This window comes from Moschus berezovskii, chromosome 9 (assembly GCF_049115385.1).
Source record: "Moschus berezovskii isolate FMDL1 chromosome 9, NW_MosBer_1.0, whole genome shotgun sequence".
Classification (NCBI taxonomy): Eukaryota; Metazoa; Chordata; class Mammalia; order Artiodactyla; family Moschidae; genus Moschus; species Moschus berezovskii.
The window spans coordinates 38,487,794-38,501,292 of NC_142468.1; the positions used below are offsets into that span (position 1 = coordinate 38,487,794).

The 13,499-nt window shown below is 46.5% G+C and overlaps 1 protein-coding gene across 1 annotated transcript in view; it reads left to right on the plus strand.

The window, feature by feature from the left end:
* Positions 1–9,230: 9,230 nt before the first annotated feature.
* Positions 9,231–13,499, plus strand: part of SORD (sorbitol dehydrogenase) — a 33,856-nt gene continuing 29,587 nt past the window's right edge. Inside the window, exon 1 of the mRNA XM_055436599.2 lies at positions 9,231–9,444. Within this exon, the coding sequence (XP_055292574.1) occupies positions 9,382–9,444 (63 nt within the window). The 5' untranslated portion in view covers positions 9,231–9,381. The remainder of the gene's footprint in view (positions 9,445–13,499) is intronic.

Genomic DNA, 13,499 nt, shown 5'->3' on the forward strand with positions numbered 1-13,499 from the left:
GATTCTAGAGAGCAACCTGCTGCTACTTTACTTTTTAGGCACAACCTCCTCCACTGAGCTGCCCCATTCGTATCTGATCAGCCTGTGGATCTGGCTGATTTTGGGGGATTGGGTGTCCACACATGGTCCCATCAACTGCTGACCAACAAAGCTGCCCAAGTTCTCTCTTAACCAGGGCTGTGAGTATACCAGTTACCGTGATTGCTATAAACAAGACACCTTCACTTATATCATCTCATGTTAATCCTTATAATAATCTTGACAGTAGATATCATCCTATTTTCTACAGATGAAGAATTTAGGGAACAGAGAGCTTACCCAAGGCAAAGCCCACATTCAGTCTCAAATCTGTCATTAGAAATCACCATCCAGCAGCCTCAAGGAGGCATGTTAAGTGAATTTCTCTTGAAACAAAATTACGAGGCAGAGAGATGTCAGAGAAAGGACAGCACTACTGTTGCCCTTTGTTCCTCCCACGACTGCATAAAGAACAGGTTTTCGTAGGAGAACTCGCCCATGCTTGATAAGTATGTGTTTGTACACGTGTTTGAGACTGTCCTGTGGGTTCAAATCAGGGATATTACTTAGAATAAAGTCTGATGGATAAAGTCTAAGACAGATCCATCTTGTACTATAATCTACCTTAAGGGACATGGTAGATACAGATGTATCATCTTAACCTAATATAAAAAAAATCCAGATGTACAAAACAAGTCAACAAAAATATATATATATTTTTCCCGTTTCTACTTCTTTCCATCTTATTCTGGACCCTGGGTTATGGGATTGGTGTAGGAGTGGCTTGAAGAAAAACCCTAGGCTTAAGGCTCTTCAGATTCTTCTCTGTCTCAGAATAAAACAGGAAGATTCTGCATGCATGGCATGTGGGTACAGGGTGAGTGTGGTGGGACCAGCAACGGGGGTGGAGTGGGGTGGGGGAGAGGTGGAGGGGAAGGGGTGGTAAATTAGTTCAGTTCAGTTCAGTTCAGTCGCTCAGTCGTGTCCGACTCTCCGCGACCCCATGAATCACAGCACGCCAGGCCTCCCTGTCCATCACCAACTCCCGGAGTACACTCAAACTCATGTCCACAGAGTCGGTGATGCCATCCAGCCATCTCATTCTCCATTGTCCCCTTCTCCTCCCGCCCCCAACCTTTCCCAGCATCAGAGTCTTTACCAGTGAGTCAACTCGTTGCATGAGGTGGCCAAAGTATTGCAGCTTCAGCTTTAGCATCAGTCCCTCCAATGAACATCCAGGATTGATCTCCTTTAGAATGGACTGGTTGGATCTCCTTGCAGTATAAGGGACTCTCAAGAGTCTTCTCCAGCACCACAGTTCAAAAGCATCGATTCTTCGGCGATCAGCCTTCTTCGCAGTCCAACTCTCACATCCATACATGACCACGGGAAAAACCATTGCCTTGTCTAGACGGACCTTGGTTGGCAAAGTAATGTCTCTGCTTTTTAATATACTATCAAGGTTGGTCATAACTTTCCTTCCAAGGAGCAAGCGTCTTTTAATTTCATGACTGCAATCAGCATCTGCAGTGATTTTGGAGCCCAAAAAAACAAAGTCTGACACTGTTTCCACTGTTTTTCTATCTACTTCCCATGAAGTGATGGGACCAGATGCCATGATCTTTGTTTTCTGAATGTTGAGCTTCAAACCAACCTTTTCACTCTCCTCTTTCACTTTCATCAAGAGGCTTTTGAGTTCCTCTTCACTTTCTGCCATAAGGGTAGTGTCATCTGCATATCTGAGGTTATTGATATTTCTCCCAGCAATCTTGATTCCAGCTTGTGCTTCTTCCAGCCCAGCGTTCCTCATGATGTACTCTGCATATAAGTTAAATAAGCAAGGTGACAATATACAACCTTGACGTAATCCTTTTCCTATTTGGAACCAGTCTGTTGTTCCATGTCCAGTTCTAACTGTTGCTTCCTGACCTGCATACAGGTTTCTCAAGAGGCAGGTCAGGTGGTCTGGGATTCCCATCTCTTTCAGAATTTTCCACAGTTTATTGTGATCCACACAGTCAAAGGCTTTGGCATAGTCAATGAAGCAGAAATAGATGTTTTTCTGAAACTCTCTTGCTTTCTCCATGATCCAGCGGATGTTGGCAATTTGATCTCTGGTGCCTCTGCCTTTTCTAAAACCTGCTTGAACATCTGGGAGTTCACGGTTCACATATTGCTGAAGCCTGGCTTGGAGAATTTTGAGCATGACTTTGCTAGCGTGTGAGATGAGGGCAATTGTCCGGTAGTTTGAGCATTCTTTGGCATTGCCTTTCTTTGGGATTGGAATGAAGACTGACCTCTTCCAGTCCTGTGGCCACTGCTGAGTTTTCCAGATCTGCTGGCATATTGAGTGCAGCACTTTCACAGCATCATCTTTCAAGACTTGAAATAGCTCAACTGGAATTCCATCACCTCCACTAGCTTTGTTAGTAGTGATGCTTTCTAAGGCCCACTTGACTTCACATTCCAAGATGTCTGGCTCTAGGTCAGTGATCACGTTATCGTGACTATCTTGGTCATGAAGATCTTTTTTGTACAGTTCTTCTGTGTATTCCTGCCACCTCTTCTTAATATCTTCTGCTTCTGTTAGGTCCATACCATTTCTGTCCTTTATCGAGCCCATCTTTGCATGAAATGTTCCCTTGGAATCTCTAATTTTCTTGAAGAGCTCTCTTGTTTTTCCTATTCTGTTGTTTTCCTCTATTTCTTTGCATTGATCACTGAGGAAGGCTTTCTTATCTCTCCTTGCTATTCTTTGGAACTCTGCATTCAGATGCTTATATCTTTCCTTTTCTCCTTTGCTTTTCGCTTCTCTTCTTTTCACAGCTATTTGTAAAGCCTCCTCAGACAGCCATTTCGCTCTTTTGCATTTCTTTTCCATGGGGATGGTCTTGGTCCCTGTCTCCTGTACAATGTCACGAACCTCCGTCCAGAGTTCATCAGGCACTCTATCAATCAGATCTAGTCCCTTAAATCTATTTCTCACTTCCACTGTATTATCTCTATACTAATATACCTCTCTCTGATGGTGTGTGCCTACAGAGTGTGGTGAGACCAGCGGAGGGTGGTAAATTAGTATCTATTTACTAATAAACCTCTCCCTAATTAATGAGGAGATGGAAACACATGAGAATTGGATGAAATAATATAAGGGAAGCCTTTAGAATATTTCCTGGCTATATTAGTTTACTATGGTTGCTCTAATCAGTTCAGTTCAGTCGCTCAGTCGTGTCCGACTCTTTGTGACCCCATGGACTGCAGCACACCAGGATTCCCTGTCCATCACCAACTCCTGGAGCTTACCCAAACTCATGTCCATTGAGTCAGTGATGCCATCCAACCATCTCATCCTCTGTTGTCCCCTTTTCCCCCTGCCTTCAATCTTTCCTAGCATCAGGGTCTTTTCCAGTGAGTTAGTTCTTCACATCAGGGGGTCAAAGTATTGGAGTTTCAGCTTTGGTATTAGTCCTTCCAATGAATATTCAGGACTGATTTCCTTTAGGATGGATTGGTTGGATCTCCTTGCAGTCCAAGGGACGCTCAAGAGTCTTCTCCAACACCACAGTTCAAAAGCATCAATTCTTCGGCACTCAGATTTCTTTATATTCCAACTCTCACATCCATACATGATTACTGGAAAAACCATAGCTTTGACTAGACAGACCTTTGTTGCTCTAATAAATTACCACAAACTTACTCTCTTAAATCATACAAATTTGGGAGTGATATCACCAAGATGGAGTAGGAGATTCCTGCTTCCATCCCCAACAAAGATCAACAAGTAAATAGCTATTCAGGAATAAAAAACAGCTCTGGAGTTCACCTAAGAAATTTCAGCAACACTTGAAAATAACAACAACTTGAGAATAACCACATCAAAAAGGAAGGAAGGCAGCTTCATTTTGTCTGCATCAAACCACCCCACAAGCTGGCATTGCTCAACACCAAGACAGACCCCTCCAATTAGAACTCACCAGGAAAGGAAGAATGGGGTCAGCAACCAGCTTCTCCTGCCTTTGGGGGTCCCACAGGAAGGACCTGCTTCAGTTCACCCCACTCAGAGACTGGCAGAGCTGAGATGTATGAAGATAGCTAGGTTTGGGGAAGAAAAGTGGGTGATTCCAGTGGTAGTCACGCAATCAGAGCAACCACAGTTCCCAGTAACCTTCTCTGCAGGTGAGCCCAAAAGCTTTCAACACTGAAGAAACTGACAGCCTGCACAGCTGCTAGGGGTGTTCTGCAGGTTTCACTGGCATTTGTCCAAAGGTAGTTGGATTTGCTAATGCCAACCTCCTGAGTCCCTCCCCTTGCCCACTGGAGCCCAGGAACCACACTGGCAGCCAGCCCAGGCCTCTGCAGATGCATGAATTGAAGATGCCAGGCTAGACCTCTGCAGTTCACCACCGCCACTGTGCATGCACTTGACAAAAGCCCCTCTAGCTGTGTACTTGCCTGCCACAGGCCTGACGCCTGTCACCAGACTCCACTATTATATATGGATGTCCATGGGGAGACTGTGCAGTCAAGGCAGAGCATGCCAATGACCTGGGACCATGCAGCTGCTTGAGGGCCTGGATCAGGCTCTGTCTTTTGTCACTGGCCTGCACCAGGGCACTCACCCGCATCTAACCCCTCCAAATGTGTACCTGTGTGCCCTTAGCCCAATCCCAGGTGGGCACCACTGCCACATGCTGGTGGTGAGACCCGGCAGCCATGGTCGTGCATACAGCCAGCCAGGGCCCCTGCATACACAGTCGGCCCCGGCGCTTGCTGCCTGCCCTGCTCCCCACCACTCCATGTGTGTTTGCAATTACCCCCTGCCACTGCAGGTGCCAGCAGCTAGCCCCACAGGTACCTGTGCATAGCCCCAGCCACCACTGCTGCTTGCCCTGGTTCATAGCAGCTGGACCTGGAGACACTGCTGAGGACTCCAACAGCCCTGGCAGCGTCTGTGGACTCCCAATATCGCTTGTCCAGGGCTGTGGACCCTGACAGACAGAGAAACAAGTCACCATGATGGCCGGTCCTGGTGCCACCAAAAGGAGTTCATTACCATTAGACCGACATGTAAGAAATGCTGAAAGGGGTTCTTCAGGCTGAAATGGAAGAACGTTAACTAGTAATAGGAAAATAAAATTATATTCCAACAAGTTGAATAACTTAGAAGAAATGGATGAATTCCTAGAACCATATGATCTACTGAGTCTGAATCATGAAGAAATAGAAAATCTGAATAGACCAATAACATGTAAGAAGATTGACTCCTTACTTTCACTCCCAGGGCTCAGGTTCGATCCCTCATCAGGGACCTAAGATCCTGCAAGCATTGCAGCCAAATTAAAAAAAAAGACATTACAGGATATAGACCAATATCCCAAAGATCAGATGAATATAGATACAAAAATTCTCAACCAAACACTAGCAAACCAAATTAAACAGCTTATTAAAAGGATCATTCACAGTTATCAAGTGAGCTTAATCCCTCATGCAAGAATGGCTCAACATAGTGCAATTCCAAATGAGTAAATTTTGGAGATCTTAATATACACCTTAGTGACTACAGCAAGTAACTTGAAGTATTCTTGAAACTTGCCATGAGAGTGGAGCTTTAATGTTCTCACCAAAACAATGACAACAAAATGGTAATTATATGAGTTAAAGGATGAACTAAAGCTAATAAACTAGCCCTGTAGTTTTAAACATCTCCTAATAAAAACGTGTCAAACCATCACATTGTACAGCTTAAACTTACACAATGTTATATGTAAATAATATCTCAATAAAGCTGGAAAAACACACCAACACACATTTATTCTCTTACAATTCTAGAGGTCAGTAGTCTGAAATCAGTTTCTCTGGGCCAAAATCAAGCTGTCTGCTTCCTCCTGAGTCTCTTTGGGAGAATCTAATTGGTCATCTTTTCCAGCATCCAGAGCTGCATCTTTGTTGACACCTTTATCTTGAAAGCCAGCAGTTAGCATATTACTTCAGTTCTCACAGCAACAAAGACCCAGCACAGCCAAAAATAAATCATAAATACATAAAATTGTTAAAAATAAAAGTCTTGGATCTGTCCTCTTCACTCCAGCTCCCTTTCACCACTTGTCTAAGTACCAGTTACGATCCTCGGCTGACATTTGGCAGTCACCTGAACTGTCCACTGGCTTCCACTTCTCTGTCCCAGCTGCACTGAACCACTCCCAAGCGCCTCTCTCCCCTGGATGGTTCTAGATTAAAATTCCCTGCTCTTAGTTATTTTTCTAACCCTTCTTTCTTGAGATGTGTTAATGGCAGATATATTACCAGTTCCTTGGGGGAAGTCCATTAATCTCACCTGCTGCATATGAATTTTACTGGTTTAACTCTCTTGAGTAACCTTATTTTTAAGATCTGCAGGAAACTTCATGGTTGCTTTTGTGGTTTTTTTTTCTTTCTTCCTTTTTTTTGTTGTAAATAACCAGGTTTGAGTAATTGAATACTTGATGACAAAATGGAGAAATCTGGAAATCAGAGATTTTATAACTGTTTTGACCTTTGGAACACTAAGGCCTTGCGACACACTGATTTTTCTTGTTAATGCACTGTGTAAAATTCCAGATCTGCAGTAACCCAGTATCAGTGAAGGATGTTCCCCCTTTTTCTGGATATGTGACCCCAGAAGATATGCATCCTGTGATTTAATTTTTAAATTTCAAATTAAGCTTTTCTGGCAGAATTCTATTGACAAGTTGCTGAAGTTGTATTCAGTGGAAAGAATGCTTAAAATGCTGTGTTGTTTGGGAAAGTTAGACCAAGGCCCAGAGAAGCTGTGCTAAGCAGGCCAGCAGCAAAGGCAAAGCCAGCATTTTATCCTTTATTCAGTAAAATGCCTAAAAAAAAATCTGTTCCTCACCACTGTGAATGCTGGTCTCTGTTAGGAAATTGCATAGAAAGATGACAACTAGTTTAAATACTGTAATAAGGACTTGGTTTTTTTTTGTCTTAAAAATGTCAGTTTCTTAAGAATCTTTATCAACTCACCATATTATTTTCTATAAAGGGCCCTAGTCATAAAATATATTTTAAAGTGTATTTCTTGGACTTCCCTGGTGGCACAGTGGATAAGAATCTGCCTGCCAATGCAGGGGACACAGGTTCTATCCCTGGTCTGGGAAGATTCCACATGCCTCTGAGCAATTAAGCCCCTGTGCCACAACTACTGAGCCTGTGTGCTGTAACTACAGAAGCCCGCACACCCTAGAGCCTGTGCTCTGCAACAAAAGAAGCCACTGCAATGAGAAGCCCTCTCACCACAGCTAGAGAGTAGCCCCTGCTCACCACAACTAAAGAAAGCCAATGCAAAAGCAACAAAGACCCAGCACAGCCAAAAAAGCAAAAAGGATCTCTCCTGCCCTTTCAAATCTCTTGGTCTTCAGCCAACAACCTTCAAGAGAGTTTCAAAGTGCTATTATTCAGGAGAAAACAAATACCACTCCAAGTGTGGCAGTTGTGTCATTATTTTAGTGACTTTTGGTTCTGATATTCAGTTTTCTTAGAACTCAAGAAGTGTCTACTTCAAGTAGCCTTCAGCTCTTAAGCCATTCCTGAGGCTTTCTCCATCTTCAACTTTACTTATTGGAAAAACCTTCTGGGAGACTGTGATGAAGTGCTACAAGGCAAGAAGGTGAAGCTGAGTTTTAAATTCAGGTGCATGAGTGAAGGCAAGCAACCCCTAGTTAGTCATCTCTCTACGGCCTGCTCAGCAGAGTGCAGGAGCAGCCTGGGGAACAAGCCAAGCACAGCCAAACCTTGTGGGAGGCGTCTCAAAGCAAAAACATGACTGACTCTGTAAGTCCCCTACAAAATCCATCCCGTTGCCTTGTTATACCTTGTAATACTTCCCCACCCCACCCCCCACACACTTCCCTTTGTGTCATTATTGGCATTCCAAAATCTGATCCATGTTCATCATCAAATATTCTTTTTTGAGCTCCTTCATTGTATAGACCAGTTTACCAGGTTCTGTTTAAGAAATGAGGCCTTAGCCCCAGTGGGTTTCCAGTACATCTGAGGAAGGGATGATTACTAGTGAAAAGACAGGCCATGCCCCACATGTGAGGCATGGAGTAGGTGCCACACTGAGACATCTTCAAGAAATAAGGTGCTGAGGAATGTGTCCAGGAGTAGTTGAGAGGATCTGGTAGAGTGTCTGGAGGAGGAAAGGGTGTAAGGAATAAAATCCATACACTGTCTTCAAAGTCCTCAAAGCAGGGTGGGGTCTTTGCAGACTTAGGGCTTCCTTGATGGCAACTCTCTTCCCTTAGAGTTAAACTTCCCTGTTTCTTGAAGGGGAGAGAGGCTTAAGGGAAGAATTTGGGCAGAAATCCTGCTTCTAATATAAAAAGCAGAGCTGGGTAAGAGAAAGGGACTCACAGATTCCATAGCATGGCTTCTTTACACTGATGCATCAGGCCCACAGGATGATGCACCATTTCATTCATTCACTTCTGGTGCCAGGCACTTTGCTGCATTCTGGGGACATGCGACCAACCTAGACGCTGCATCAGTGCAGCACCTATTCCCCACTTGCAGACCACCAGCCACCTGCAGCCTCAGCACTCTCAGTGTTAATAATACAGATCCTAAGGCCTCAGCTGAGACTAGACTTACTGCATCAAAATCTCTGTGCTGGTCCTGAGAAACTGCCCCACACTGCCCATCCTCATTCAGTTCAGTCGTGTCCGACTCTTTGCGACCCCATGAGTCACAGCACGACAGCCCTCCCTGTCCATCACCAACTCCCGGAGTTCACTCAAACTCATGTCCATTGAGTAGGGGATGCCATCCAGCTATCTCATTCTCTGTCGTCCCCGTCTCCTCCCGCCCCCAATCCCTCCCAGCATCAGAGTCTTTTCCAGTGAGTCATTACTCGGCAGTAAAGCTTGAGAGCTCTGGTCTGAGGGGTACTGCCTCTGCAGACTACTTTCAGGGCAGACTGGTCCCCTTGGATGTGAGACAGACCAACTGTGCACTGCAGGTGGAGCTGGGTTGGTCTTCTTCACCCTTCGCCACCCCCTTCCTACCTCTCCCTATCCCTTCCCTACCCGCTCCCTTCGCTCTCTAACCTTCTTCACACCCTCCCCCGACCCGCGCCCCCTCCCCCCTCCCGCCCCCGGCTAGCCCAGTGGAAGGCTAGCCCCGCCCCTCTCCGCTAGCCCCGCCCCTGCTGTCAGGGACAAGGAGGCCCCGCCCCGGGCCGGGCGCGCGCTCCCAGTAAAGCCCAGCCTCCCGCCCCTCACCCCCAACCCTCCAAGGGGCCGCCAACCAAGCCACCTCACGAGCTGCGGACCGCGGCCCCGACCCGAGAGGGAGAGAGCTACAGACATGGCGGCGGCCAAGCCCGAGAACCTTTCCCTGGTGGTGCACGGACCTGGAGACTTGCGCTTGGTAAAACTGGATCGGGAGTGGGAAGACTAGCCTGTTCCTGCCCTACTCGCCTCCAAGCCCAGCCGCGGTCTCAGCTCGCCAGTTCCAGCGCGGTGCGGGCCCCAACTCTGCGCCTCCTGGCCTGGCGATCGAGCTGGTTACCATGTTGGGGGGAGGGGGACAGTTGGCCTTTCGTTCTAAGGTGCTGTGAGCAGGGTTCTTGTAACGTGCCTCCCGGAACCTAGCCCCGTGGCCGGCACGTGGCCAGAACCCAGGAAGTTTGCAAAATGATTGAAGCCCTTTCCCTCCTTTGCCAGCTTCAGATTCATAGTCCTGTCCCTTGTCATTGCATTTTGCAGAAGTGGTATCAGACATGCTGCCTCATTCAGGACACATGCTGCGCTTCTTTTCTGGGTAGACAGTGCAGGCAGAAAGGAGGGTCAGAGACACGTTTAAAAGCTGTGGAACTCGTATTTAATCTTTCTTGCTTGGGGCCGATTACACACCCTTTTCAGGATTATTATGATCAGCAGAATTCCTAGCACCTAATAGATACTCCGAAAGTGCCAGCTTCTTCCATCTTAGTGCCAGCACAGATCTCCATCTCCAGGACTCTTGGTGTTCGCCATGCCTGTGCCAGATTTCTGGATCTTGATAGTCTTCATGTCTCTAAAGCGCCTTTCCTCCTTACCTCTCTTAGTCCACACCTGGTTTATGTTTCAGTCATTTTCCTTCCCATTCCTTCTCCCTTGTCCCTTTAAGAGCAATATGTATGTGTCTCCCTCACCCCAGACCCTGCCTCTGCTCCCTGGCTCATGGGACCAAAGTTCTGGGAGCTGCAGAGTCAGCCCTGTAGTTGTGCCAGGGCTCCTTTGACAAAGTCCGTCTCAGATGGGCCTGGGCAGTTGGTATGTGGGACAGGTCCTGTGCCAGCCATCTCTCCTGATCCCTAGCACTTCCTTCCCCCTCAAAGAGAACATGCACCAGGATCTAAATTGGAGAGACTTGGAAAATTATCCAGCTTTAGTAGTTCTTGACTATTTGATAATCTGTGGTTTCTCTCCCCATAGAATGCAAACAGATTGAGTTTGGCAGCAATTTGAGTTCATGGACTTCCTTTACGGCCCTCCTTCATAGACCCTCTAGAGGTCTGTGGACCCCAGACTAAGAATGCCTGTCCAGAGCCAACTCAGTTGAGGGAAGTGCCATCCCCAAGGTGACAGGCTTCATTAGTTAACAGATCCCAGAAAAACCCAGAGTTTCAGACTCTTATTCCAGTGCTCTTTCTACTCCCCTTGGGGCCTCCAGCCAAGATCCTGAGTTGAAGTGACACTATTAGTTTTTATTGCTGCAAACACCAGATGGTATTATGAAGACAGGAAAGTGGTACAGCTATACACAGCTTATAGAGTGATCTCAAACTCAGCCTGCCTTCTACAAACATTTACTGGATGAGAGGGAGCCTACTGTGTGCCATACACTGGGCTGGGGGCTCAGAGAGGAGGAGGTGGAGGAGGACATAGCCCTGACACCCAAGTTGCTCCAGACACTCAGACAGATGCACTAAACAATACAAGTGTGAGGGCTTTGCTGGAGGCCACAGAGAGTAAAGCCCTCACAGGGACCCTTAGCCCAGGGAAGAGGCCCTAGAGGAAATGGATGCTACTTGAGGACGGAAACTAGGGGACATTCAGGCAAGTGGAAAAGCAAGTACAAAGTAAGGGCAGTACAAAATTGCATGTCCTCTTTTCTGGTCTTATACATATGTGATGTACCGAATGCTCGGGCTTCCCAGGTGGCGCCAGTGGTAAAGAACCCCCCTGCCAGGGCCGGAGACATAAGAGACGTGGGTCCAATCCCTGGGTCAGGAAGATCCCCTAGAGGAGGGCATGGCAACCCACTCCAGTATTCTTGCTTGGAGAATCCCCATGGACAGAGGAGCCTGGCGGGCTATAGTCCATAAGGTTGCAGAGAGTCAAACACACATGATGCAGCTTATCACACAGACACTGAATGACCAGGGCCTGCCTTAAGGAAAGTCAGTGTACCTAATAATAAGCAGAACTGTAATTACAACCCCAGGCTCTCCTTTGCCTTAATTCCTAAACGCAGGCTCTCCCACTGCTCAGCCAGACTGTTTATGTGGCTCTTTAGAACTAAGCATTGAACATAGAAGAGGGTTGGGAGGCTCACCTAAAATTGGTTTTATTAACTGTGCCTTAGAATCCACCCACTGCCCAAATTAGGGGCTGGGATGGGGTGAGTGTATCCGAAAGAGATAAGAATGTGATAGGCTGAAGAATGTAGCCTGTGGGGGGGTGGCTGGTACACTCACTAGGTGAAAGGCTTCAGGGTGGATTCAGGAAGACCCCAACTCTTGGAGGTGATGGGGTTCATTTGCTGGACAAAAGAGAGTAGATTAAAATGATAAGTTTGGGTTTGAATTTAAGATGTCTCTGGGACAGGACATTTTGGTGTCTCTGAGAACCTCCCAGATTCCTCTGTCCATGGGGTTCTCCAGGCGGGAATACTGGAGTAAGTTGCTATTTCCTTCTCCAAACACTTGCAACCCAACACAGACCCTTCTGGCTCTTGCTGCTCCCTCCTGAGCATGCTTGTCCCCCAGCACCTCCATAGGGAGCCAACTGGTGGGATATCTCTGCCCCTTGCACCCCCTTCCTTAAAGCAGATAGGCTAAGTGGTTTGGGGTTGAGTTGGGAGTAGACATCTCAGCAGCCACTTGAAACTTGTGGCCTGCCTATCAGGAAGGAAACCTGATACCCAGCCTTCCTCTAACCTGCCTATGAACAAGGCAGTATTCCCTTTTCTTTCTCCAAGCTGTGGCTGCAGGGAAGAAAAAGTTAAACTCCTTCACTATTAGGTGATCACCACAGTCACAGCAAGGGAGGAGTCAGTGCTCCTTGGCCTGGGGACTTGGGCCTGCACTGTGGTTTGGGCTCTGGGTTATTTGTAAGTTGGGTGGTAAATCAGAGTGGGAGTATGTACACGTATATACACTGAGAGATTGCAGGTTTCCTTACAGTGAGGACTTAGGACGTTCACACCTTCACTCTTCCTTCCCCCCGCCATTTTAAATAGAGAACATGTGGACTTGAAAGAAACATTGGAAGAGGTGACCAAGCTGCTGCACAGAGACAAACAGCTTACCAGCAAACACTGGCAGCTCACTGAGGTCCTCTTCAAACGGAGACAGTAATGAGATCACAAGCCAAGTAGGGGCCAGAGTGGCCAGCAGCTCCACTGCTTCTGGTTGTGTGACTTGCCAGATTATTTTCCATTTCAATTTCCTGTCTTTATAATGGGGGTGATAGTAGTACTCACCTCTGACTTGTGTGAGAATGAGATAGTATTGGAGAGCAAGAAACTTTCCTGTACCCTTCTAGGTTCTTTTGGCTGGCCTGAGATAGGACCTTGACATGAGATAGAAGAAAACCAAACAAAATTTTATTAAATATGCATACATGAGAGAGACCCCGGAAAACTGAGAAACTTGCCAAAATGGCCAAAGCCCTCCCCTTAAATACCATCTACAGCTAAAGAGAAAAGAAGATGCTGAGGGTGGGGAGAGTCAGTTATGGGAGATTGCCAGGGAAAGCTCAGAAAACAAGGGTAAGGTTGTTGTACAGATTTAAGTCATTGCCTTCTCCACTGACGAGTTTAGAGAGATTTGGTCATTTTCCTCCATTTGGTACATTGAGGGAGCTGCTAAGTCACTTCAGTCGTGTCCGACTCTTTGTGACCCCATAGACGGCAGCCCACCAGGCTCCCCTGTTCCTGGGATTCTCCAAGCAAGAACACTGGAGTGGGTTGCCATTTCCCTCTCCAATGCATGAAAGTGAAAAGTGAAAGTGAAGTCGCTCAGTCGTGTCCGACCCCTAGCGATCCCTTATAAATGGAGATTTTCCTTACAAATGTGTCACTTGGGTTTTCAGAACTTATTAAAAAATAACCAGCTTAAAATAATTAATATGCTCAAGAGACATATTTTGGGATGGCGAATTCTGCTCCCTTACAGAATTCTTTCTCTGAATTATTATTTCATGGAGTTGGGATAT